Source organism: Chaetodon trifascialis, chromosome 19 (genome assembly GCF_039877785.1).
Source record: "Chaetodon trifascialis isolate fChaTrf1 chromosome 19, fChaTrf1.hap1, whole genome shotgun sequence".
Taxonomy (NCBI): domain Eukaryota; kingdom Metazoa; phylum Chordata; class Actinopteri; order Chaetodontiformes; family Chaetodontidae; genus Chaetodon; species Chaetodon trifascialis.
In genome coordinates, this window is record NC_092074.1 from 24,510,067 (window position 1) to 24,536,460 (window position 26,394).

General features: G+C 41.5%; 2 protein-coding genes across 2 annotated transcripts in view; one reads left to right on the forward strand and one right to left on the reverse strand.

The window, feature by feature from the left end:
• The first annotated feature begins 659 nt into the window (after positions 1-659).
• Positions 660-14,332, forward strand: LOC139347864 (ankyrin repeat and SOCS box protein 2-like). Its single transcript, XM_070987697.1, has 9 exons — positions 660-1,009; positions 9,178-9,288; positions 9,491-9,660; positions 9,785-9,940; positions 10,640-10,885; positions 11,344-11,515; positions 12,020-12,602; positions 13,022-13,175; positions 14,193-14,332. Exons 1-9 carry the CDS (start codon positions 660-662, stop codon positions 14,330-14,332), a joined length of 2,082 nt encoding a protein of 693 aa, XP_070843798.1.
• Positions 14,333-21,066: 6,734 nt separating this feature from the next.
• LOC139347901 (E3 ubiquitin-protein ligase TRIM50-like) overlaps positions 21,067-26,394 on the reverse strand; it is a 6,235-nt gene continuing 907 nt past the window's right edge. The window contains exons 4-9 of the mRNA XM_070987751.1: positions 24,834-24,929; positions 23,900-24,130; positions 23,564-23,586; positions 23,312-23,442; positions 21,627-21,808; positions 21,067-21,474 (exon numbers count right to left, since the gene is read on the reverse strand). Of these exons, the coding sequence (XP_070843852.1) occupies positions 21,067-21,474; positions 21,627-21,808; positions 23,312-23,442; positions 23,564-23,586; positions 23,900-24,130; positions 24,834-24,929 (1,071 nt within the window). The remainder of the gene's footprint in view (positions 21,475-21,626; positions 21,809-23,311; positions 23,443-23,563; positions 23,587-23,899; positions 24,131-24,833; positions 24,930-26,394) is intronic.

Genomic DNA, 26,394 nt, shown 5'->3' on the forward strand with positions numbered 1-26,394 from the left:
GACAAGTATTAAATCGGGGGGGACAGATTTACAGACAAACAAGAGGTGAGTGGTTTTCATCTTCAGTCACATTCTGGTTTTGCTACTGATTGTAGTTTTACTGTCAGTGCTGCTGTCTTTAAAAAGTCTACTTTGATATTTTCCCTCAGCAGACTTGTATAATCTCCCTGCTGCTGTCTAGATGTTCATGTTTTACTAGCAGTTTGCAGCTGTTTATGTAACAGTTCTGCTGTTCTGCTGAGTTAGCTTGTAGATTTTCTGTATCAGGACACATACTGGTGTCACTAGGTCAAAGATCAGCTGGCTCACTGGTTAATCAAAGAAACACACCTAAGAAATGAAACCAGACAAACAGTATGAGATGTTTTACCACCCTCAACAGGCTGCACAGTTCATTACAGCTCAGTCAGAGCCAGTGTCTTTTCAAAATGTATTTGCTGTTGCACACTGTGATGTGTCTTGGATGCATTTATATTGAGCTTTTTGAGTTGGGTTTGAGTTTTCTGAGCTGCTTGAGATGCACTCAAGTACAACATCATATACCAAAAAATATGAATTCCAACTTGTAGTTATTTAAAATCTGCCACTGTTTGACCCTGATTGAACACTAGTTCTTCCTGACTGTTTATTTCAGGCAGTAAACTCATCACAGCTCCATCATGGCGGCAGCCAGCATCTCTCACTCTGGATCAGCAGCTCCCAGTCTGGCCTTTGAGGATTATTCTTTCTACAGTAACCTGAGTGATGATGAACTGCTGCAAGTGGCCATTGAGCGCAGTCTGACCGACACACAGTGCAACATCAGCAATGGCAACACTGCTGCTGCCACCGCCACACCTCCTCACCGACGTGACAGCAACAGGCTGAACCCTGCAGCCAGAAACACCAACCAACCCAGCCACAGCTCACATAATCCACCTACAAATGACAGTTCCCATAAACCACCTCCTGCCGAGACCACTGTGCACTACAGTTCTCCCAATCCTCCTCGTGAAAGACCTCCTGATCCGTATGTCACCACACACACACACACACACACACACACACACACACACACACACACACACACACACACACACACACACATTTTCCTCCTCCATGTGTTAAAAGAATGTGTCTTGGTTATACTTGAGTATGATACTGGTCCAAGTGATTGATACAGATGTGAGTCCAGGGGAGATTATTTTTTTTCAACAATATCTTTATTGAATTTTCAGAAAAACAAAGAACTAACAGTGTGACACAGTAGTGACAGTATGTCAACATGTAGTGTAAATTCTTGTAGGACAGGGACAATCATTAAAGCAAAAAACATTAAAACAGTGGATTAAATTATTCCCCTATTGTACACATATGGTCACTATAACAATACAAACAGGATGAGACAAAAAAAACAAAAAAAAACAAACAGGTAAAGAAACAGAACAAGAACATGGCGGTTAATAGGATGTTTCAGTAAAGGTATAAGATCATGAGATCACTCAAATATTAAAGCCGTACAGTCTAGTGGTTAAAGGATGAAGGAACAAAGATATGCAGAAGGTATATTCATTCTGTTCCAGGTTCATTCAGTAGATGAGATAGATCATTGTTTTTAGTGTATTGGATAAATTGACCCCACACTTTTTGAAATATCTCCTGTTTGTCCTAAAGAATGTAAGAAATTTTTTCCAGAGGTAAGCAAGAAGATAATTCCCTAAACCACATGGCAATGCCTGGCTTACCTATATTTTTCCATGTTAAAGCTATTATCCTCTTCGCTTGTAGTAAACATATGTTTAAAAAAATGTTTTCATGACGTTTTATATTATGAGCATCTGGGTATAGGCCAAGTAGGAAAAGTTTGGGGTCTAGCTGTAATCTGATCGAAAGGATCTCCTGCACAGTTAACCTAACCTCCTCCCAAAACTCACCCACTCTTGGACACTGCCATATACAGTGAAAAAAGTGCCCTTATTTACACCACACCTATTGCAAGTATCCGGGATATTCACATTAAATTTGTTTAGTTTTTCTGGAGTGATATACACCCTCATTAGCCAGTTATATTGTAGTGTTGCCCGTCCTTGTCTGGGCTGCTTTGCATGCCCTGCGCCATTGTTCCAATGTTAATTCCTCCTGTATGTCCGATTTCCATGCATTAAATTTTGAGTCAGAAGACTCAGGTGAGAAGGTTTTCAGTAAATCATAAAATTCAGAAATGATGCCCTTTCCCAAAGGGTTTTTTATAAGAGTTTTCTCCAATAGGGTCAAGGGCGGGCAGGACATGTAATGATTTTGGTTTGCTCTGATAAAACTCCTTAGTTGAAGGTACTTGAAAAAGTGTTTGCGAGGGATGTTATATTTTCTGATCAGCTCCTCGAATGTTAAAATATTTCCATTGTCACCATAAATGTCTTTTATTTGTTTCACCCCTCTATCTGCCCACAGTTTAAAACCTGCATCTGCTTTTCCTGGGCTGAAAAAGTTATTGCCCCAGATTGGACTGAAGCAGGAGAGTGGAGGGGAATCTCTTAGATAGTTCCTGACTTCTCGCCAGACCCCTATCATGTTTTGGACAAAAGGATTAGAAGAAAACTTTTTGAGTTTTTTAGGTTCATCTGAGTATAAGAAGGACGGAAATGGGAGCTTTATAGAGTGTGACTCAATATCCCTCCATAGCAAGGGTCTATCTGTGGTAAAGTAAAACATAAGCGTCCTTAGCTGGACTGCCCAGTAGTACCATAACATATTAGGGCATTGTAACCCTCCTCTGTCGTAGGGTAAGTATAGAAGAGATAAACGAAGTCTGGGGCGCTTTTTGTTCCATAAGAAGTTATTGAATAGTTTTTTCATTCTGGGGAAAAAGTCTGATGGAGGTGGCAGGGGGATATTTTGAAATATATATAGGAGTTTGGGGAGAATGTTCATTTTAAGTATACTGATTCTACCAATGAGAGAGATAGGGAGGACAGACCATCTTTCGACTGCTTTAGAAATAGATGTAATCACTGGGCTGTAGTTAACATTCACTATATTTTCTAATTCAGGGGTGATTTGGATACCCAAGTAAGTGAAAGAATCCACTGTTCTAAAATGGCGAGCAGGGATGGGTGGATTAGTTCTTTCCACCGAGTTGAGAAGCATTATGGAGGATTTTGAGTTATTAATTTTATAGCCCGAAATTTTGCCAAATGTCTTAATTAAGTCTAGAAGGGACGGGATAGATCTATCCAATTTTCTAAGAAAAAGAATAATATCGTCAGCATAAAGGGCTATACGATGGTCAATTTCTCCCGTCCTTATACCTGTTATCAAGTTATGCTCTCTCACAGCAATGGCAAATGGTTCAACTGCAATTATAAATAGTAAGGGGGACAGGGGGCAACCTTGTCTACAGCCTCTATTGATCTTTATCGGTTTTGAAATGTTGTTGTTAGTAATAATTTCTGCATAGGGAACATTATACAAAAGTTTAACCCACTTACAAAAGCCCTCCCCCAGGCCAAAGCGTCTGATAGTTTCGAATAGATAAGTCCACTCCACCCTGTCGAAAGCCTTCTCAGCATCTAGTGCCAAGAAGGCTGTGTCTGATGCCCCTCTCTGATCATGCAAAATGTTCAAGACTCTTCTCACGTTATGAAAACCCTGCCGGCCAATCATAAAACCATTTTGATCCTCCATTATTAGACCTGGTAATATAGATTCCAATCTTTTAGCCAAAACTTTACAGAGTATCTTGAGGTCTGAATTCAAAAGACTAATTGGTCTCATATTTTCACATTTATCATTAGGTTTGCCGGGCTTCGGGAGCAGGGTAATCAGGGCACCCCTCAGGGAGGGGGGGAGTATCCCCTTTTGAAGAGATTCTGAAAACATTTCAAGGAGGGGTGTTCTAAGTTTTGATTCAAATTTTTTATAGATTTCGATGGGTAGACCATCAGGACCTGCTGCCTTTCCAGAATTCATACATCTTATTGCTAACGAGATCTCATCCAATGTCAAGTTTGCTCCTAATGATGATCTTTCACATTCCTCTATTTGTGGGAAATTAAGTTTGTTTAAGAATGAAAATGAGTTATGGTCTATTAGCCCACCGTTTACTTCAGAACTGTAGAGTTTCTCATAAAAATCTCTGAATTTATCATTTATGGCAACAGGGTCTGTGATAGGTTCCCCCTTATCATTTTTAAGAATGGTGATAGACCTTTCAATTTGATATTGTTTTATGCGCCAAGCTAGGATTTTCCCCGGTTTTTCCCCTTGGTCAAAGATGCATTGTTTAAGTTTCAATAGGTTAGCAGCAGCTTTGGATGCTGAAGTTTCGTTATATTGTGCTCTCAAAAGCAACAGGTCCTGATGAATCTTAGGACATGGGTTGTTGAAATAAATGTCTTCCATCGTTTTAATTTTTGCCTCTAATAATAATATTTTTTGTTTGGCTTTTCTAGATTTAGAACTTGTGAAATTGATTATCTGACCTCTAAGAAAGGCCTTGAACGCCTCCCATCTCGTGCTTGCAGATGTTTCATATGTATTAATCGAGAAGTATTCATCTATTTGTTTTCCAAGGAAGCTTATTAAATCTGAGTCCTGAAGCCATTTTTGCTGAAATTTCCATTTGGGGGGGTCACGTTGCTGTCCTGAGTCTACATAAACCAGATTGTTTGTGGCATGGTCCGAAATTAAAATACTGTTATAGTTGCAGTCCTTAATTTTATACATTAAACTAGCAGAGACTAGAAAGTAGTCTATTCTTGAATACGTATTATGAGTTCCGGAAAAGCATGAGTACACTGTTGAGTCAGGGTTCCTATCTCTCCATACGTCCCTCAGGTTTAGTTCCTTGATGAATTGATGGATAGTTGTTCTACTTTTAGTATGGGTTGCGTCTACATATGTTGATCTGTCTTTATTTGGATCAAGCGACAATTAAAATCTCCCGCAATAATGTAATTCCCATTAAGTGTTGACAAAGTAAGAAACAAGTTGTTAAAAAAATTGGGGTCGTCCTGGTTTGGGGCATAAATATTGACCAAGTTGAGACATTCAGTGAAAAGGGTACCCTGGATTATCAGAAATCTGCCCAATTTATCTGATATCACCTTTGTGACATTCAATGGAATGGACGCATGCACAAGCGTCATGACCCCTCTCGCTTGGGTAGTGAAAGGTGCTGAATACACCACTCCCCGCCATCTCCTCTTGATCCTTAGATCTTCCTTCATTGCCAGATGTGTTTCTTGAAGAAAAATAATTTTAGACTGCATATCCTTTAGTCTCCCCATTACTTGTTTCACTTTTTTAAGTTTTTGCAACCCTCTGCAGTTCCAGGATGTGAATTTAATTTCTAACCCACTGGGCATAGCAGTTAACTGTGGATGAATTACTCATGATATAATGTAAAAAGGTACCTTTATCCCGCCAGAACAACAATACAAAAGAACATTGTGAACCCCCAACAAAAACCCGGTGTCCCAGAACCCAGGTGTCCCACCCCCACCCTCTTGGACACTCCAGTAGACTTAGCGACCATTCCACAACGAGGGAGGAATAGTCAAACGTTGCTCTCAACTCCATCTCTAATGTGGTCTCTCCCTCCGTTTGTGTGTTAAGAAAATAAAACTAAACTCTCACTTTTTTTTTTTTTTTTTTAAATAAATTTACAAAGGGAGCTAAGTGTAATATCTAGATCACCCCAGAAGTGACATTACATATAACTCACAATGCTTTTACTTTACCGTGTAAAAATGCATAAAAGAATAATAAGAAAATTATTAACTGGCAGATGGCTGATGAATAGTTAAGTTTAACCAAGTTCTCATATATGCCCTGATGATGAAAAGTAAATAAGTGAATAGTGAAAGTAACAACAGAAAAATATATACTCAATCAGTAATAATAATGAGGTTATGCAATTATGCAGTAAATTATTCAGCCAGAAGTGGAAGCAAAAACTGTATATAGCACCAGTTGCTTCCTGGGAAGTTGAGTCCAAGTGTAGGCTTGACTGCTCACACTGTATTAAACCAATCTCTTATGAACCGTATAGATTATGCTTTTGAACGTTTTAAAGTAATTACGTGTTAGCAGTTGACTATACCCAAACAGGGTGTCTTGTAATGAAAATGAGAATCTTAAACCGTACATAATAGTGGCCAGGTTAGCCCCCCATTGAAATTCACTTTCAGTTTACAGTCTGCGCAAGTGACATTTCCTATCAAAACATTGCAACGAGTTTTAAACTTAAACAAACATACAGGCGTGTAGTATTGATTCAGACACGTCAGGTAGATCTAGTGCAAAAATTACCAAAAGTAACTTTGATAAAAGAAATGTTTAGCGTTACTTGACTGCCCATGTTCTGTTTACATTAGCACCGGCGTTGTTATGCTAGTCAGCTGATCAGTTTGTCAGCCTGGCACAGTTACTTAGCCTGTCTTTCCTCCTCTTGAATGCGTTGTATGAAGTCCTCCACATCCGCTGGTTTATCAAAAGAGCGTGTGTTGCCCTTGTGGGTTAGCAGTAACTTTGCAGGGTACCGAATGCCGTTTCTTATCCCCATGTTGCGGAGCTTCTGTCTCACGGAGTCGAAAGCCTTGTGTTTCTTGTGCATCCCGGCCGCCAGATCGGGGTAGAACCGTACTGCTCTGTCCTTGTAGAATATCTCCTTTCTGTTCCGGAGCTCCTTCAGAACCAGCATCTTGTCTCTGTCGTTCAGAAACTTCATAATCAGAGTTCTTGGGGATGCGGCCGGGTCATTCCTCGGTCCGACTCGGTGAGCTCTCTCAATGGTTAGCCTCGAATTCGGTGAAATTATGCCCAGGGCCTCCGGGATCCAAGCCTCGAGGAAAGAGCAGGCGTCACTGCCCTCCGCACCCTCTGGGAGGTTTACCAGCCTTAGATTAGACCTTCTGGATCTTGCTTCAAGGTCGACAATCTTGTCCTGCATTTCTTTATTTTGGTTTTCGAGGCTACGAACCTTAGCTACAAGGCTAAAAACAGTATCCTCTGTTTCGGAGATGCGAGTTTCTGCACCCTTAACTCGTTCCAAGCATTCACTCACTTCTTTTCTCATTCCTTCAATTGCCGTCAGGACTCCATCAAACCTGCTACAAAAGTCAGTTTTTAAATCCTTGATGGCTTCAAGAATTTGTTGGGGATTGGTTTTTCCATCTGTGGACTCGTTAGCTTCTTCCTCCGTCATGGCGCCGGCATTAGCTGTTGCCTCACCGCTCTGTTTAGCCGGAGTGAATTCAATTTTGGACTGAGAGGGTTTGCCGCGGCCTTTACCCTGCCTGCCAAGTGTAGACGCCATGGGGGGTTTTCAGCGACCCTGTAAACTTCCTTTCGGTATCAAGTAGTTTAGTTTATTGTAGGAAATTTAACAAGATTTTACGGAGGAGCGGGACACCCAACCGCCTATCACGCCGCCATACCGGAAGTCCCCCCTAGGGGAGATTATTACTGTGATTTACTATTGAGGCACATTAACTTTGTGGTCTGTGACATAAGGATGAAGGAATACAGATATATGAATTACAAATAGGACTCATGCAGAGACAGAAGATAAAAGTTAAGAAATAAAGCTTGCTTCATACGACTCGGTCATGGATCAAAGAAAGATTTGGACAGCATGGCACTACCAAACATCTGCCTCCTACAAGAAAACACTGACGTATGATAACAGCAGGGTAACTCTCTGCAGCGTTATCCACACAAACGGGATGAATTAGAAGAGGAAAAGACCTTCAATGTCCATCTGCTTGTACTTGCTGATAACAGGGCATTAAAACAGTGTCTCAGTCCACCACAAGAGGACACAACAGGCTTTCTAACAATAACTCCTCTGGCAGAGTCCTCTCCAGATCTCAGATCAGATCTACAGACAGAGTGTAATGTCTCCAGGTGAGTGGCAGGCAAAAACCTCAAAGCATGACAGAAACAGGCAGGTTGACCAAAACAAGAGTTAGGAGTGCTGGAGAGCAGGTGGTGAGTGAATTACCTTGCCTGCATGAATCCCATAATAATCAGCTAAACTAAAATGGCCTGGGGAAAGCAGGTGAGGGGAATGAGATGATGGCAGGACAGGAGCGCTGAAACAGAGCGGATGGTGTTTAAAGCACAGCTGACGTTTATGAAGGGTCTCAGAGGAAGACATTTGTCCAACGCGATGTTTGATCCAACTTTTAGGAAAATGATTCAAATCGTGTCACTAACTTTCTTCTCCTGTGAAATTCCTTCTATCTGTGCTGGCATTTTGTCGACATGCAGAGGAGTCACCACGATAGGGAGACAGGGATTCTCTAAACGACAGATGTTTATTGGTGACAGTGGTCCTATTAAAACGATTATTAATATATAAAATGATTTATTTGTGACTGACGTTGTGAAGGACGCAAAGAGATCACATGTCAAAAACTCAAGGTCGCCCCAAACTTACAGCAACAGAGAAGATGGTTAAAGGAAAAGGCCGCAGATATAAAACATGAAGTGTTTTACAGTCAGCATCTCTCTCTCTCACATACACACACACACACACACACACACACAGTTGTGTTTCCATCATTTTTGGGGACATTACATAGACTTACATTAATTTCCTGGAGACTTATCCTGACCATAAGCACTACTTGCCTGACTATAACCCTAACCTTAACCTAACCTTAACATCAGTCTTCACCTTAAATCTAATGATTTACATTAGAGGGACTTGAGCTTTGTCTCCATAAAGAAAGTGAGTCCCTACACTGTGACTGTGTAAACAGATTTATTTTCCCACAACGTGAGGAATACATGGGCACACACACACACACACACACACACACACACACACACACACACACACACTGATGGCACTAGCTACCAAGTTGGTCTGACCATCTGGGGACACTTGGACATGTTGACAGGAGAAGCTGGGAATTGAACCACCAACCCTGTGATCAGTGGATGACTGAGCCACAATCATTAAATGCACAACCAACAATTCCTGCAGTCGGCTGGTAAATCAAATCTAATTCCTTTTTTAGCAAATGCAAAATGTGACACTTTTCAAGGTATCATAAAAGGATGTGAGGGATGACAATGATAATACGTTTTCTACAGTTTTTTATTGTATGCACTTTTTTTCTTGTTACTGTCGTAGGGCCGTTTTTATCTGTGCTTTGATTGGCTGTTGTTTTGTTGGGGTTGTGACAGGAAGACCTTTGATGGGACAATCAGTCACTTCATAACAGGTTCTGGGAAGAGGATGATGGTGTATCGCAGAGCTGACGGCAGTATGGTCCACATAGTTCCAGAACCAGAAGAGTGAGTCAAGCCTGAGAATAAAGACTTACTTTATTCCTCCAAATAATTAATGTATGATGAATAATACTGTAGACTGACAGCTGTAAACAAACATCCGTCAGCTGGGATGAGTCATTTAAAACACAACCTATGAGCGTTTTAGCCTCGTATCAGATAGAAACAGTCAGATGGAACAGGTGGCTGATGGGAATTTTCCCTGCAGGGAGGAGGAGCCTCTTTTCAAAGCAATCCATGTTGGTGATGTGAGCAGAGTGAAAGCATTGGCAATGCGCCCGGGAACAAACCTGATGCTGCCGAGTAAACCAGGCTGGCTCGCCACTCACCAGGCGGCGTGGTACGGCCAGGACACCTGTCTGAGAGTACTTCTGAAAGGTAGATATAAAGCTTACACACACACACACACACACACACACACACACACACACACACACACACACACACACACACACAGACCTCACTGTCCAGAAAAAAGAAGTCCTGTTGTCTTGTCCCTCAGCTCAGCCAGGGATGATCAACAAGCGAACTGAGCGTGGTGAGTCTGCGCTGCTGGTCGCTGTCAGCAAAGACCATCTGCAGTGTGTTCAGGTGCTGTTGGAAAATGGAGCTGATCCTGACCTCGCAAATTATGAACGAGAGACTCCGCTCTTCAAAGGTAAAACTGACAGGAAGTGATGTGAGCATCCCATCAAACTGATTGGCAAGAACACAAAACAACTTCAGAACCACAGTTCACTGAGTTTACTGAAGGAGGAAAAGGTCTCTGCTTTTAAACTCTGGATGATAACAGGAGCCATGGGTGTTGATCATTTTCAGGGCCTTTTTTGTTAATAAAAATCAGTTGTCTACTATTCTTAGGTCTTGTTGGTTTAAGTTGTTTTGGTGCTCAGATTTATCTGAGATGTTTCAAACAGAGCTTGGTCTTTATTGGAAAGTTTCTCGGCAGAGAACAAAACCAATTAGGCACCAAGTGGTTACCAATCCTGATCCCAAAACCTAAACTCGGGCTATCACCTGATTAAAGTACTGATCCTGACGCCTAAATTCAGGTGACATTGAATTTCTTGACACCAAATATGTTGGACTCTGATGCAATAGTGATTCACTGTTGATCTGAACTACATTTGAACAGACCACATGATACCTGACAGCTAATTAGAGACCTTCATTCTCTGTGCTTAGAGATTTAAAGAATAAAAATTAAACCCATAGTAAAAAATTTTTTTTATATAAATTGTAATTCAGGGAGTCAGTGGCTGGAGGAGATAGTGAGTTGTTTTTGATGTTTCTTTTATAGACTCAGCTGCAGTGTTTTGGATGGCTTGTCACTAATCAAATCTTTCTTCCTTTGTAGCCTGTGAGAGGAACAGTGCTGCAATGGTGGCGGCATTATTGAATCATGGTGCGGCAGTGAACACTCATTGTTTTCAGGGTTGGACTGCCCTGCAGGAAGCTGTGTATCGAAACAACATAGAGATCTGTGAAATGCTGCTGAAGGCTGGAGCCAAACACAACCTCACCAACATGTACGGCATCTCACCACTGTTTACTGCCGCTCAGAGTGGGCAGCTTGCCTCCCTGCGCTTCCTCCTCAAACATGGTACATAAAGTAGATGGTTTATCTTGCTCTATTACTACTGTGACTGCTATTCACCAACAGAATCTTACTGCTATTTACTGCAGCTCAGAGAGAGCAGCTTCCCACCCTCCTCAAACATAGTACATGAGGATTGTTCATCTGAATTTAGCCTCAAACTGTTCACACAAAACTAACTGATCATTGTGAGCTAACCCAAGTTTTGTTTGGCTAAAGATCAGTTTTATTCAACTGCACTTAATTTTGCCTGCAAAAACCGGCAGAAAACCACAGCACAGACAGGAACTACCTTTACAACTAGTACTACCTTACAGGAACAGAATTTAGTCACTGGTTCCTCCGGTTGAAACACAGGTAAAGTTCCTGAGTTCCTGAAAAAGTTCTTGTTCCCCTGAAAAGCTAAGCCCTAACCCTTCCTCTACCTGAACATTGAACCCTGACCTTTCCCTGTCTCCCCGCAGGTGCAGACATTAACAGTCAGGCTGCTGACGGAGCAACCGCTCTGTATGAAGCTGCTAAAAATGGACATGAAGAAACTGTGGAGCTCCTCCTTTCTCAGAATGCTGATGCCAACAAACCTGGAAAGAATGGGTTCTTGCCACTTCACATCGCGGCCCAGAGAGGAAGTGAAACGTAGGCACAATGACCAATGTCTATCTCATTTTAACAAGAGAACCCTAGTGGATCTCTGAGACTGCCTTCAAATTTGTATTAACATTGAATTTGTATAAAGGAATGACAAGAAAGTTACAAATAAACCTGTCAGCAATATTAAATTGAATTGTACTAAATAATACATTTTGTGGTTCCTTATAAACAAGAAATATTAAAACAATAAACATAAACAACCTTATAAATGTTGATTAGTCTCTCACAGTAGAGAGACCAATCAACCAATCAGAACTGAACACTGAACATTGTGAAGGGGGGTTAGGGTTATGCCAGTCTTCACACTTGATTCACTCTTCTACTGTGAGAGGGTTAGTCTCTCTACTGTGAGGGACTAATCAACTAATCAGAACTGAACATTGTGGGTCTCTGAATCCAAACATGTTTCAATTAAATATTCGTTCCTTTTGAAGAGGCGCTAGGGTTATGCCAGTCTGGTCTAATTCCAGTGATGTTTCGTGTTTCCAGCATTGTCTCCATGTTGATCCCGGCCACTAGTAAAGCCAGAATCCGACGTACCGGCATCAGTCCGCTCCACCTTGCTGCTGAGCGTAACCGTGATGATGTCCTTGAGGGTCTGATTAAAGTGGGCTTCGATGTCAATGCTCAGCTGTCTAAAGAACGTTCAAACCTATACGAGGACCGACGCAGCACGGTGCTATATTTCTCTGTCATCAACAACAACATCGATGCTGTGCGCATGCTGCTGGCAGCTGGCGCCAACCCAAACCTGGACCTGTTCAGGCCGCTGATGGTGGCAGCAAGAATGGGCTGCATCCAGACCGTCACCTTGCTGGTGGAGCACGGGGCTGACATCAATGCTTGCATCCCCACACACCCCACCACCTTCCCCGCCATCTACATGTTCTCTATGAAGTACCTGCCCATGTTCAAGTATCTGCTGGACCACGGAGGCTACGCCCTCTCGTGCTTCGACTGTGTCTATGGCAGCCAACCTCATCCACCAATCAAAACCACCAGATCAGAGAGGGATCATCTACGCAACTCTGACAGTGTCCTGCCAGAGACACAACAAATGAGAGGTGTTCAGGTGACCTAAGTCTGTTTAAAATGATTTAAAATAGAGCTACAGAACAGAATCATGGGAAGTGAAGTCAGTTGTTAACAAAAAGTTTAAATGTTTTCAGTTGAACACAACTTTATTTTACTTTTAGAGAAACTCTGATAAATAAGTCTCATAAAGTTTGATCAGTAAAGTGAGTATATATACATATATGTGGCTTCTGCCATTGATTGACAACATTGATTGTCTTCTTACTGCCACTTCAGTGATTGATTGACAGTACTAGGTTGATCCACAGGTCTGTGATTGACAGTTCTTTATTTTAATGACAGTTCTGTGATTGATTGACAGTTCTTTGTTTTAATGACAGTTCTGTGATTGATTGACAGTTCTTTGTTTTAATGACAGTTCTGTGATTGATTGACAGTTCTTTGTTTTAATGACAGTTCTGTGAGATGATCTCAGTCCCAAGTATTTGTCGGTGGGCGGGGCCAATCATTGATGTACTGTTGGACTATGTTGGTCATGTGCATCTCTGCTCCAGACTGATGGAACACTTGAATAGTTACCACGAGTGGAGTGTCATCAAGGACAAGGCAGGTGAGTCAACTGATTATACACTGATAATTGATCAGGTAGCCCCCCCAGTAAACATGTTAGTAAAGACTTAATGTTACTAGTTGGTCTGGTAAATTTCCAGTTATGTTACCCCTTTTTTTGAAGATTTTGAAAGAAATTATTAGTTTCATTGTATTTTCCCAGTGACGTTGCAAGACTGTCTTGTAGATTGTCTTGTAGTTTCCCAATGATGGTATCATCTTCTCTTGCAGATTTCCAGTGACACCACCAGTTTGTCGCATAGTTTAGCAGTTTGATTTAGCAGTTATCAGTTTGTCTTTCTCTTTCCCTGTAAATTTACCAGTTTGTTTTCGAGATTTCTAGTGAGTTTCACAGTCTGTCCTGTAGTTGCTGTGTCTTTGCAAGTTTGCCTTGTTGTTTTCCAGTGATGTTACCAGATTGCCTTGTAGTTTTCCAATTATGTTAACTTTTTGCCCCATATTTCTAAGTGCTTCCAAAGGCAACTGGGCTTTATTGTGGTTCTAGAAGAAGTTTCGCCTCTCATCCTCCAAAAGGCTTCTTCAGTTCTATGACTGGTGTAGCGTTCCAGGTATTTGTCCTCTTGCAGGATCATAGCTCTGCCCACCATTACAGTATGCGAGTCATTAGGGCAACATGAGTCAAGATGTAGATGGCACAATAGATGATGATTGGTGAGAATGGGTGGATTGTTGACCCACCCACCCATCATGTGCCTCAGTAGGGTCATGTGAGTCCTGGTGTGAATGGCTGTTAAGCTGCCTGGGGAGATATCTCAGGATTGCATCGCAAGTGGCTGATATGTGGTGTCTTAGACCACCTCCTCTGTTCAATGACGGTCTTTCCAGTTTCCACTCCTCTTTCAAACCATCGGTCTTCCCTGACTTTGTTTTGTACCCCATAGATTTCCAGCTATATTACCAGTTTGTCACATACTTTTCTTGGGACTTTACCCGTTTGTGTTGTAGTATCCAGTTTAAGTAGATTTCCAGTGATGTTACTAGTTTGTCCTGTTTTTAGCTCCTCCACGGCCACTGCTGCAGCTCTGCAGGTTGCAGATTCTGCAGCTGGTTCAACGTCGACATCTGAAGAAGTTACCGCTGCCTGGAGGTTTGATCCGCTTCCTGAAACATCAGGAGGGACCTGTGAATGACTGCTGAACACAAACGGACAGTTGTCCATTTGATACACATCAACCATTTTAACCAGTTTATCCAGTTTACCAAAGGGAGAATTTTGATCAAATTTGATACCAAATTTGCGCTGTTTTAGATTAAGTATGGTATTTCAATGTTTTGCAAATCATCATTCTTTTTCTATTTACATTTTACATAGCATTTTGGATATGAGATTGTAAAGTTCAAGATCCTTCTGAGCAATGTTCCCTCTAAGCTGCGCGTCTGCGCAATTGTGCACCGCTACCACATACTCAGCGCACAAGAAAATCTATGCTGCGCAAAAAAATAAAATTCAACAGAAACGTATTAAATAATGTCTGATTTTACACCTGATATAATATAATTAATTAGACCAATAATATTGTTTTCTGTACCATTTTGCAATGTAACTCAGTGAGCAACAGGTGCCCAAGCCAATGGTACGATACGGTTCAGTTATGCTACGCAGCCAATCATAGCATTGACAATGCTTGCATATGTGCCCTGCCCATACGCGCCGTGCAGGTTAGCGAGCTAACAACAAACGCTAACCCCTTATCATGGCGAAATGAACGGGCAGCAACACATCCACTCATCAAGCCAAAGTGAAAAAGAAATGCATTTTTTTTTAAGATGGAATGGCTGTCGGAGTACGTGCAAATAGAAGAACAAGCGATGAAACTGGGTGAGATTTTTTCATTTTCGAGTGAGAAAAGTACTCTGCAAAACATGCAGCGAAGCCAAAGTAGCAAGTGAGTTTTCAGAGCGAAAAATGTGGACTGAATGGAGGTTGGACTACCTCAAGCGTCATATTCAGCAGAAATGTCATTTGAAAGCTGTTGGAATTGTACGAAGACTCAAGATGGGACAGGGGATCGGTACATTATTGTGGGAGAGCGCAAAAGACAGAGAGAAAAAGAACGAGTTGTCACACAAAGCAAAATCTGACCCCAAGCAAGTTAAAGTTCTCATTGACAATATTTTACTTGCTATCAAAATGAATGCATCAGTGCTGTCAGTTAAACAAATCCACGATCACATGGCAAAGTATGTAAGTATACCAGAAAGCTGGCGAAGTAAAAACTATGCCTTTGTGAACTCAATCAATGAAATAGTGCAGAATGAGACTATGTGCAGTGTTAAAAATGCATCCTGGCATACCCTGATAGTAGATGAGAGCACAGACGTATCAGTACACAAAATGCTAGTCCTATATATTAAATACAGGGAGGAAAGTGATGTTAACCATAAAACTGTGTTTGGTGGCATCATCCAACTGACAGCTTGCACTGCTCAGGATATTGTGCAGGCAATAACTCAGTTTTACTCCAAACATGGACTGGACATGCAGAGAATGGTGATGTTGACCTCCGATGGTGCCTCAGTAATGCTAGGAAAACACAACAGAGTTGCGGTTTTGTTAAAGCGCCAAATACCACACCTAACTGAACAACATTGTGTGGCTCATAGGGAGGACTTGGGCATTGATGATGCCTGGAAAAATGTACCTTTGATACGAGATGTGGAAACTCTTCTTAGAACTGTGTGTTCCACTTTCTCTCGGTCCACTGTGAAGAGGGGCAAAATGGAGGACCTAGCAAAGATTCTTGATGAAGAAGATACACTGTCATTCAGGCCTCTGAACGAAGTGCGATGGCTGTCGCGGCACCAAGCTGTCAATGCTGTTCTGAGGAACTACACTGTGCTTCAAGAATTCTGCAAAAGAGAATTCACCGATAACAGAGATCAAGTGGCAAAGTACTGCTACAAAAAGCTGAGTGATTCAAAGTTCAAGGTTATTGTCACTGCTCTGGGAGATGTTTTGGGTGAGCTGGCACAACTCTGCCTCACTTTACAAAGACACAACCTGACTGTGATGGAAGGACACTGCTTTGCGAGAGCAAAGATTGAGAAGTTGCGTTCCCAATACTTGAGGGAGAAGGATGTACAGTGGAGTGACCATGTCAAAGAGGCAATGGGGACCTCATCAGCTGATTGTCTAAATACTGGTGAGATTACTCTTTTCATTACTAAGCTCTGTGATCACATGGGTGCTCGTTTTCCAGAGGATGAATTAAAGGAGTGGTCTGCATTTGACATTGAAGCATTGAGCTCAAACATCAGTTTTTACTATGGATCAGCAGACATTGCCACACTGGCAAAGAAGTATGAGGCCATTCTCCACCTCCCACAGTCTATGGAGGCCATTAACAGTCAATATGCTGAATTCAAGTACATACTGAAGCAAAAACTTAAACAGGGGTCAATCAGCACATTCTCAGATATGGTTGCTGCAGCACTTAGATGTGAGGAGCTAAAGGAGATCTCACAGCTTGTGGATATTTGTGCTACATTTCAAGCTTCCAGTGCAGATTGTGAAAGAGGATTTAGTTTAATGAATCATATCAAAACAGCATCCAGAAATCGTCTTGAAGTGGCACATTTGGACCAGCTGATGCGCAGAAAGTCAAAGCAAGAAGCAGAGGAAGTCATCAACCTGGACGAAGTGTACAAGCATTGGAGAAGCGAGAAGGACAGACGTGAACAATAAGGTAAAATTTAAGCCAGATTTGTGCATATTCTAGTGACATTTATTTAATTTACATTTTTTAAAAATAATAATTTAACATATTGTTAAATATGAGGGATGGGAGTGACGACGCTGAAGCCCTCCCCCACAGTTTCAAAAAATCCTAGAGCAAACCCTGATTGGTAGTAGAAATGCTAATAAAAAACTGAGTAATTAGATATTTTACATACAGAGAGTTACAGGAATTTACACTGTATCACAAGCTACAGCACACGTCATTGTGCAAAATGTGAATGTTTTAATGTGAACAAAATTTTATGTCTGAAAAGTGTATATGTGTCATTTCTTCCCGAACATGACCCTCAGCCAGGCCAAAGCAGGAATCCTGTGGTTAAAGCATTTTCATTTCAAGTGGGCCAAATCAATTATATTAAAAGTTATCCAATGAAAATTGCTGCTGTAATTTGATTCTTTGAATAAGCCATGCAACTTGCTATGATCCAAGGTTTTGAACAGGTGTCATACTGGTGTGTGGCCACAGTGGGCACATCTGATGTTGCTCACAGTGGTCCTCAGTGTGCTCAAGGAGCTTGTGTGTCTGCCCAGACACATGAAAAATTAGAGGGAACATTGCTTCTGAGGGTACCAGGTGTTTCCAGGGAGCTTAACTCTCTTCTATAATGGATAAAGTTCCTCCCTCCTAAACACCTCCTGAATGTTCCTTTGTTGTTAATTTTCTTGAAACATTTAGCTGAAAGGGAATCTAACAAAGACACTGCTTTGTAGATACATTTTTATAATAATTATTATTATTTACATCATAGCCACCATTCAGCAGCCCCTTGGAAACATAATATCATCCAGTCGTTACAGAATAACTGCCAGGAGCCACTTCAGGCTTCAGCTCATAATTCACTTCCAATTAGTTTGTGCCTTTTTGCAAAGCTTTTTCTTTGATACGTGTAATCTGTGTAATGTTTTAAATTGCAAAAGACCACATCTTGCACAGATTGAGGAGGAATGTACCCGTGCTTCTGCTTCTGCTCGATCCTCTGTGATAACTGCTAATTCAATAGTCCAGTTTCTGGTTGTTTTTTTTTCTATAGCTAATCTATGAAGGAGGTTCAATAGAATTATGACTATATTATAATTATATTAAAAATAACTCCATTGCGTAACTATTTGAAGTATTGGGGAGGGATATGATGTTTTGTTTGACAAAGCTGCATACCTGTAAATATCTGAATGTAAATGTTTATATGATGGATCAAACTTAGTTTGTGTACCCATGAATGTGGTTATCACTTCTGGTGATTCAGTAAGGGCCTATGGTTTGTTTGAATATCTATCTAATGCTTGATTAAAAGATTAACATTGGCACCTACAATCACTTGGTGAGTATCAAGATTGGTTCGATAACAAGTGATGGACTGTTCTCTTTTGAAAATGTCAATGGTGAGTTTTAACATATTTTAGGGTCAAACAGGGTCAATTTGGAAATTGTGCTTACTTTCTCATTTTTTGTGTGGTCTCATCTACTGTTTCATGATTTCACTCTCTGTGGTCTAAGTAACATTTGATCTGCTGCTGATGTGTTGACTGTGGTGGTCCGGGTAGACTAACGTGCTGTTTTAGTACAACTCAGGAAAGTGTACAGAGTTTGCCTTGGTGTATCTGCGTGTGTATGTGTGTGTGTGCATGTGTGTGTGAGAGAGAGGAGTATGACACATAATGCACAATGCGTAGTAGTCATGACTGTGTGTGTGAAAAAAGGACTCCATTCAATCATCTACTAGCCTAATAGTATTTCTATAGGGAGAGGATGCTATCCCACTGTGTGTGTATTCACGTTGAAATTCTGACACTGATTTGAGCCCCACAGTGGTTTAGCCAAAAATGAACATGCAAAAAAACACTGCTGCTGCTACTCCCTGGTCAGTGTATGGTCACCGTGATTCATGGAGAAGTCAAAAGGCAGCAGGACTGAGGACGAGTCTGATTCTGATGTCTGTGTCTCTACATCAGAGAGTCATGTATAATTTTCAGCCTATTATATTGTACAAACAAATTCCAACTTCCACAATGAATTAACAATGCATGTAATCTCTCTGTGTAAATCTTTTGAGCATTGAATGACAATGATGTGGAAATTATTTAAATGTTATTCCTCCATTTAGAGCATAGATTGATAAAGTGGCACATAAAATTTGGGACTGGCAGATAAAAAAATGCAACAGTGGCAGACAGTGAAAAATGTTCACATCAGACCATCATTCTGTTGTCTTTTTATCCTTCAGTTCTCTCCTGTCTATTGTGTTTGCTGGTTGGATTGACGATGTGTGATGCCGCCAAAATACTGAATAAAAATCACTGGATTAAACTGAAATCAAGAAACAGCATTTTCATGTAGGTGTTGTTCATTTCAAGGTGTGTGAAAACTGCATGGAGGGCAGTGCAGATGGCATCCTCTGTGGATCTGTTGGCTCTGAATACAAACTGGTGAGGGTCCAGGCTGGCTGGAATGTTGTCTTTGATGCATGTGCAGAACTGGTCCTCAAAACACTTCATCAGAATGTGTATGAGTTCCACAGGGTGGTAGTTTAGATTAGGCACTGCAGACTTTGTAGAGATAATGCAAAGAATAATGGATTTTTTTCACTTCTAAAAGCCCAGAAGCAATCAGACTAACAACAGAAAAAGAGGGCATGGTGGTCAGTTGCTAGATGAGAATGTCTGCAACTGTTCAACAGCTGGAGCATTGGCCTTCACTCACTCAAGAGATAGCAACTCAGGCTGAATCTATTTTGCCAACTGCTGGATTCAAGGAAGCATGTCAGCCAAATTCAAACTTTCAGGAAAGGAAATTAAGGACAGAAACATTCTAAACAGTCTATAGCAGCTGCCTGAGACACCAAAAGTGCCAAAAGTAGACAACATGTCAATATTGAATGATGAAGTTGCAACTCAAGCAACATTAGGAAAGTCAAACCTAAATCACATGGGAGATTAAAAATCGAGTGCTGTGGGAACTCGATTCAGGGACAACTTCTCTCTGCCGGTCTGCAAGCATATGTGGAAGTTTTGTTTATTCAGTTGTGCCTTTGCCTGAAGAAGGCCCAGAGAGGTTGAAATGTTGCACATAGGCACATGTTGTAAAGATATAGATCTTTGATTTCTAACAACATTATTTAATTTCTTCACCACTTTATGTATTCTTTATTTGAATCAGGGGCCAGTTCTCCCATCCTCGCCTTAGACATACTCTTTCTGGAGTCCTGTCCCCTGACCCATGGATTATCTGAACCCTAACCATATTTCAATTTCCATGCCTAACCCTAACCATCTTCACATTATGGCCAGTTTCAGCCAAACCATTTCACTGGAACATCTACAACCTCACCTTGGAATTAGACTGACCCTTGAATTCCACGTGGTATCCTTATGCCTGACCAATGGGCTAGTCTTGTTCTAGCCATTCAGTTTAAATGCCTAACCCCAAACACTGTCATTTGTGTGTGAAAATCTCACTGGCGATCAAAGTATGGATATATTACTTTAAAATCAGATTACAATCCAGGGGCCATATTCATAAAGATTCCTCGTGCAACAAGTCACTGTTAGTGATGAAATTCTAGGAAAATTCTTAGAGTGACGACGTTGTCTCAGAATTTCTCCACACAGTTCAGATTAGATCCTGGTAAAGATCAGAGTTCTTCACAGAGTGTCTCAGGACATCAGAGATCTCCTCAGGTGACAAACTGTAAGGAGCAGAGAGGAGGACTTTATGGAGGGAGAAGAGTTTCTGAAGCAGAGGAGGAAATTGAGGAAAAAGGAAGAGAAATGATTGATGATTTAAGTTATCTCATTACTTTATTTACTGAGCAGCTCCAGCAGACAAGGCCTCTTAATTAAAACAAAACAAACTGTTGAATCTTTTGATAATAGTAGCCCATAATTTAAACCAGCTAGAGTCATCCTAGTGTCAGAATTTAAGGAGCAACTTTTCTGACCCACACTGAGAGAATATGGGATGACACATGTCTGTAAATATGGTCAGGTCATTGTTTAGTGGTAGAGTTTTTATTTAAATATTATGGACATTTTAGGTCCATACATGATTAAAGACACTGATGACTTCAGTGTTTATCATAAATCACAGGGGGATCTAAACTGAGAACACTCATGTTTAATAAAGGATGATTTTCTGTCACTTGTCATGTTTCTGGGGCTGGGGGAAGTGGAGAAGGTCCCTGTGAGGCTGAGATAGGACCAGGGGGTGTTTGTTGTCTCCTCTGTCATGCCAGCAGACGTCCAGCAGGGGGTAGACTTTTCCCTGTACCTCAAGCCTGAAGCTGTAGATGAAACCCAGCTCATTGGGACTGTCGATATTATAAAAGGTTAGGCCTCTGCCCTCATAGTCCAGGAAGAGTCCCACCCGGCGGGGGGGACACAACACCGGCAAGACCACCCTGGGTAATGTGAAGGCTTCATAAACCCCATCCTTCAGTCCGATCAACCACACTCCACTCTCTGGATTCTTCACCAGCTTGGTCTTCCGATTGATTGTCCCTTTAATCAATCCAAGACGCCATTTAGGTTTGTCACCCACCTCCACCTGGAAGTTAAGAAGAAGCAGATAGAATCAGAAACAGAGCAGCTGGAGAAGAAGAACATGATAAAAAATGTTCACATCTGTTTGCTGCCATCCAGTGTTTCATTAATCTTCTTGTGGGAAAGATGTGACCATATACATACGGCAGTGTTTACCTCCCAGTAATGTTTGCCAGAGGAAAATCCCCGGTTGGCCAGGACACAGTAGCTGTAACTGAACCTCTCTGGATTATCAGGAAGCCTCCGCAGCAGAGCCCCCCAGGCCACCACTGTGTCCCCATGATGGAGCTCCAACATAGGGTGAGCAGTTTGAGGATCCAGCTTTAATGACTCTGGAGCTGGATGGTGAAAGAGAGAACCACATAACTGAGCTGTCTGGGAAAACAAGGGGTGGTGGAATCTGCTTCTACATTAATGAAGGTTGGTGTAATGATGTCACAGTGTTAAAGAAATCTTGCAGTCCTCACTTCAAGACTATTTTTGTAGCTTGTAAACCTTTTCATCCACTGTGATTTATTCTGGTTGGTGTTCACATCCCAAGACAGGCTGTTAGTGAGTCTTGACAACGCCTGGCTTGACCAGACAACTAACATAGAGCATAAACACACACCCAGACTTCCTGTTTATTGTTCTTGGGGACTTTAACAGACCAAACCTCTGCCATGAATTACCAAAACACACACAGCACTTGAAGTTTCCCACCAGGGATAAAAACACACTGGATTAGGGTTATGCTGGATGCCTATTACTCTGCTGCCTGTTTGTCTCCGCCATCTTTGTAATGTTAAAATACTTATGGACCCAAAAGCAGGATTCACAATATTTAAAAGGCAGATTCGTTGAAAAGTTATTTAGACAGAGGTTGGCAGAGCTGAGCCAGAATTACGGTGGAGCAGGGCAGACAGAGCGAGCTGAGTCGTTGTCTGGAAGGGAGCACAATGACAACACCGGGGGGCTTAAACTTAAGTGACGTACATATGAGATTTTCCTACATCACAGGCAAGGTTCTAGATGGGAGAGAACAACAAGAGTGCCCTAACGCAACTTTCTGATCCAACTGGACATAGGTGCTGCAAAGTAAAGCATAGAGTGCATAGAGTGAACAGAGAGGGTTTTTTGAAAAAAAAAAAAGAAAGAAAGAAAGAAAGAAAGAAAGAAGGTGTTCAGTAAAGAGCTTGGTCTTTAGTCTTTTTCCAAAGATCGAGAGGGACTCTGCAGAACAAATTTTGGGAACTCGTTCCACCCCCGCGAACCACGGAAGAAAAGAGTCTAGCTAGACTTAGGATGTTTTTGAGCTGGCAACATCAGGCAGCGTTCCTGCCGTACCATATTGGTGAAGTGAACAATCTGCATGATCTGGCCAAGAGTGGAGTGAAGGTATGTATACTGCAGGAACTTGATGAATGGATGGACTGCAGGTGTGCAGGTTGTTTGACCACAGGAGGGAAATGGAGTGGCATGTTTAGATAGAGAGAACAAGCAAAGGAAGAGTAAACAGCAGAAACACCAGGAATAAGGGACAGGTGCAACTGCACCATGACATTCTGATTCATGTTCTCCTAATTTACAGGCAGAACCTGAAATCTGCTAAACCTATGGACCAGACTGTAATGGGACGGACCACCAAGGCAAAGCTGGATTTACAGGCCTGTTTTGACTGCACTGATTCAAATGTTTTGAGGCTGCAGCTACAGACCTGCGTGGAATCACGGACACTGTGACATCTTACAGCAGCTTTAATGAGGACGTGTGGCAACCACAACTTTCTCAATTCAATGTCTTGATATAAAACAACAATAAATGTGATTTGCAGAAAAACTCAGACAGACAGACAGACGTACCTGGCAGGACTTTTCGATGTAATCTTTTCCACACAGTCAGTTTAATGTCGTTGTGGTTGAAACCTGGTTTGAAGGTAAGAGAGCTGAAGATTGTCTCCTGCCTCTGCTGGAGCTCCTTAATCTCCCTGAACCTGAGGCGGGGGAAGAGGAGGAGAAGGAGAAGAAGAAGGAGGAAGAAGATGAAAAGAAAAGAGAATATTTCTTGCTGGATGTTTAATCATTAAATTAGTTTAGTTTGGAGATGTGTCTCACCTCGGAGCAATCGACCCATACTTCTGTAAACAGAAACAGAAAAACTATCATATCTGATTCCATCTATCAGGATGAGTGAAAGAGGGACATAATTGATCAGTTTATATTTATTAGCAGCAGTTCAATGATTTGATCAACTTTCAGATAAAATACTTTGGCTGTTTATCAGAGCTGCTGAACAATAACAGGACAGAAATGTGAGCATATGAAGTGACAAGCCTTGTCAAAGATAGTGATTAAATGAAAACATCTAATTGGTTTTGTCTGGAAAAAATATTGATAAAAAGTTCACATTTTCTCTAAATTTCTGATAAGTTTTATGATATCATGAAGTACCATGATGAAGCCCAGGTGTCCCTCATTGCTCAGGCCCTGCAGGGTGTTCTGGGCCTCCTGCAGTCGGTTTAGGTTCTGGTTTAACTTGTCTGTCTGGTTCTGGAGGGAGGAGATGAGGACAGCTGCCGATGTCTCCACCTGCTGCATGAACCCCGCCTCCTCCACCTCAAGGCAGCGCCGCAGTTCACCAAACTCCTTCCTCACCACCCACTTCAGGACATCAGACTCATTCTGATTGGACAGAGAGCAGCGCCAGATCATCACCTCTTATTGGCTGACAGCTCCAACAGAAACAGATCATTTTTTCACACTCAGAATCCACATTCTCATGGAAGCTCATCATGATGTTGTCCATCAGACACTGACTGATCAATCAGGGTACCCCTCAGCACTCTTGGATTGTTTATTTAGAAACTTACAGTGTGGTTAAGTTTTAATCTTCATTATTTATGGCAATATAAATTTTACACTTAGGGTTTAAAGAGTTCAAAAAGTTAAAGTTTTCACCACACTTGTTCACCTTTATTATTACTTAAATGTGTTACATTAGTGTGTCATTAAGTAAAAATTGACCATCAAAAGAAAATGGCTCTTGGACTTTTAATTGTGACTTTGTTCTTTACAATGAAAAATGAAGATGAGAAAATAGGTGGGGTTTTAATTTCCCCTTCGCTCTCTTTTCACTTTTTTTTTTACACCATTATATCTGTCACTTTTTCTGTGAACAGCTGAGCCCAACACTACGAACGTCTTCCAGCTCTTATTATGAGGAGGTTTTGTAGATGGTTCGTCCAGATGTGGTGACAGACTACCCCTAACCCTAACCCTTTGTACAACAGGTTGTACATGACAGTGATTCAATGTGGAACAGCACATCATTAAGAAACAAGAGAAACAAAAACAACAGCAAAGTGTAAATGTTGGCATCACGCACAGTGATCCTGGACTTGTTGTGTGCCATTTTACAGATCTGATCCTCCAGTTTACGTTTCTGATGCTGGAACTCTGTCATCAGACAGGAAATGTCCTCCTGAGAGAGACACGGACAGATAAAATAAATACATTCTTACTGAAGAATCACATCATTAAAACCAGAATAATTGACCTCAGTACCAAGCATTACCCTTTGTAAACGTTTTTACTGTTTATTCCTTCCTTCCATTTTCTGCCTCTTATCATGGGGCAGGTTGTAATGCTGGTGACCACAGGCTATGCAAGGTAGTCCAGCAACATCCTCCTGCTTCTGGGGCAGTGACTCACTCCCAACCAGAAGGGACCAATCCACTGTTTTCCATTTAAGTGCCTTGAGCTCAGACTAGGAGGTGCTGGCTCTCATCCTGCTGCTTCTCACTCAGTTTTAAACTGTCCTAGTGCTCACTTGAGGTCACAGCCTGACGTATAGAACCACATTATCTGCAAAGAGCAGAGATATAATCATGGGGTCACCAAAACGATTCTCTCCACACTTGGACTGCAGCCTCAGATTCTGTTCTGCTCTGACTTTTATACATGGACCGAATGACTTGTGGTAATAGCACCATACTTCCACATCCACTTTCACCCCTTTAAGCAGTACCCCTATAAGATACCCCCTGGGAACATGGTTTTAAACCTTCTCTAAGTCCACAAAACACACTTAAATTTGATAGACAAACTCCCATAACAGGAGCACACATGGGTAGTCAGCAACAGTCATAGCTTTACTCCCTGTGACCCTCAGTCACATAGAAGTATTCTCTCTTTCTAAGGAAAACTCCCAACACAGCAGTGTTTCGGTGGGTTGCTCATGAGTATCACCACACTTGCCCAGTGTTGTTCACCGTGGATACCTAAAAAGGAGATGGTCTAGCTCCTCTTTGTCTTTCCCTGCCGATGATAATCACTGGGTTTCAACATGAGTCAGAATGAGCCTCAAGGGTTACCCTTCAAACAAATCTCAGTCATCACAGATTAAATTCTTGTCATTATTTTTTTTTTTTTAGGACATAAACTCTATACCAGAGGGCAGATGGTGGTGGAGGTCACATGAGTTACAGTCTGCAGTGATGTGGCACACTGTAACTTGTGGTGTGCAGTGTCACTCCACATTGTAAATGATGGTGTTCATAAACATGATATCACCCTGATGAAGGCAATATAGCTGAAAATATTTGGTGAAAAACAGGGTGCACTTCAGTAGAGTTGTGCAAAGTGTTTTAACATTGATGGACTTGCATTGAAGCTTACATCTACACCTCCCTGTGTGTACACTGCCAAAATAAAGAATGTTCATGAAGAAAATGTGACCTTATTGTTAAAACTGGAAACATGAAGGTGATATTTGATTTATGTGGAACATTAACCTCCTGGTTGTTAATCTCACTGTTTGGTGATATGGTGTCAACTAATGGCTGCTTATCTACACTGAGTCAAGAGCACCAAACTGTTTAACAGCCAAAGAACCCTGACTGTCCTCAAGTTTGAGATCAAAAGTTTACTCAAAGTCAACCCTACAT

Bases quoted from the DNA above. Each gene is read 5' to 3' on its own strand.
- LOC139347864 (XM_070987697.1), top strand. From the start codon at position 660: ATGGCGGCAGCCAGCATCTCTCACTCTGGATCAGCAGCTCCCAGTCTG. The intron at 9,661-9,784 runs GTAGATATAAAG...CTTGTCCCTCAG, and splicing joins TCTGAGAGTACTTCTGAAAG to CTCAGCCAGGGATGATCAAC. The intron at 12,603-13,021 runs GTGACCTAAGTC...TTTTAATGACAG, and splicing joins AACAAATGAGAGGTGTTCAG to TTCTGTGAGATGATCTCAGT.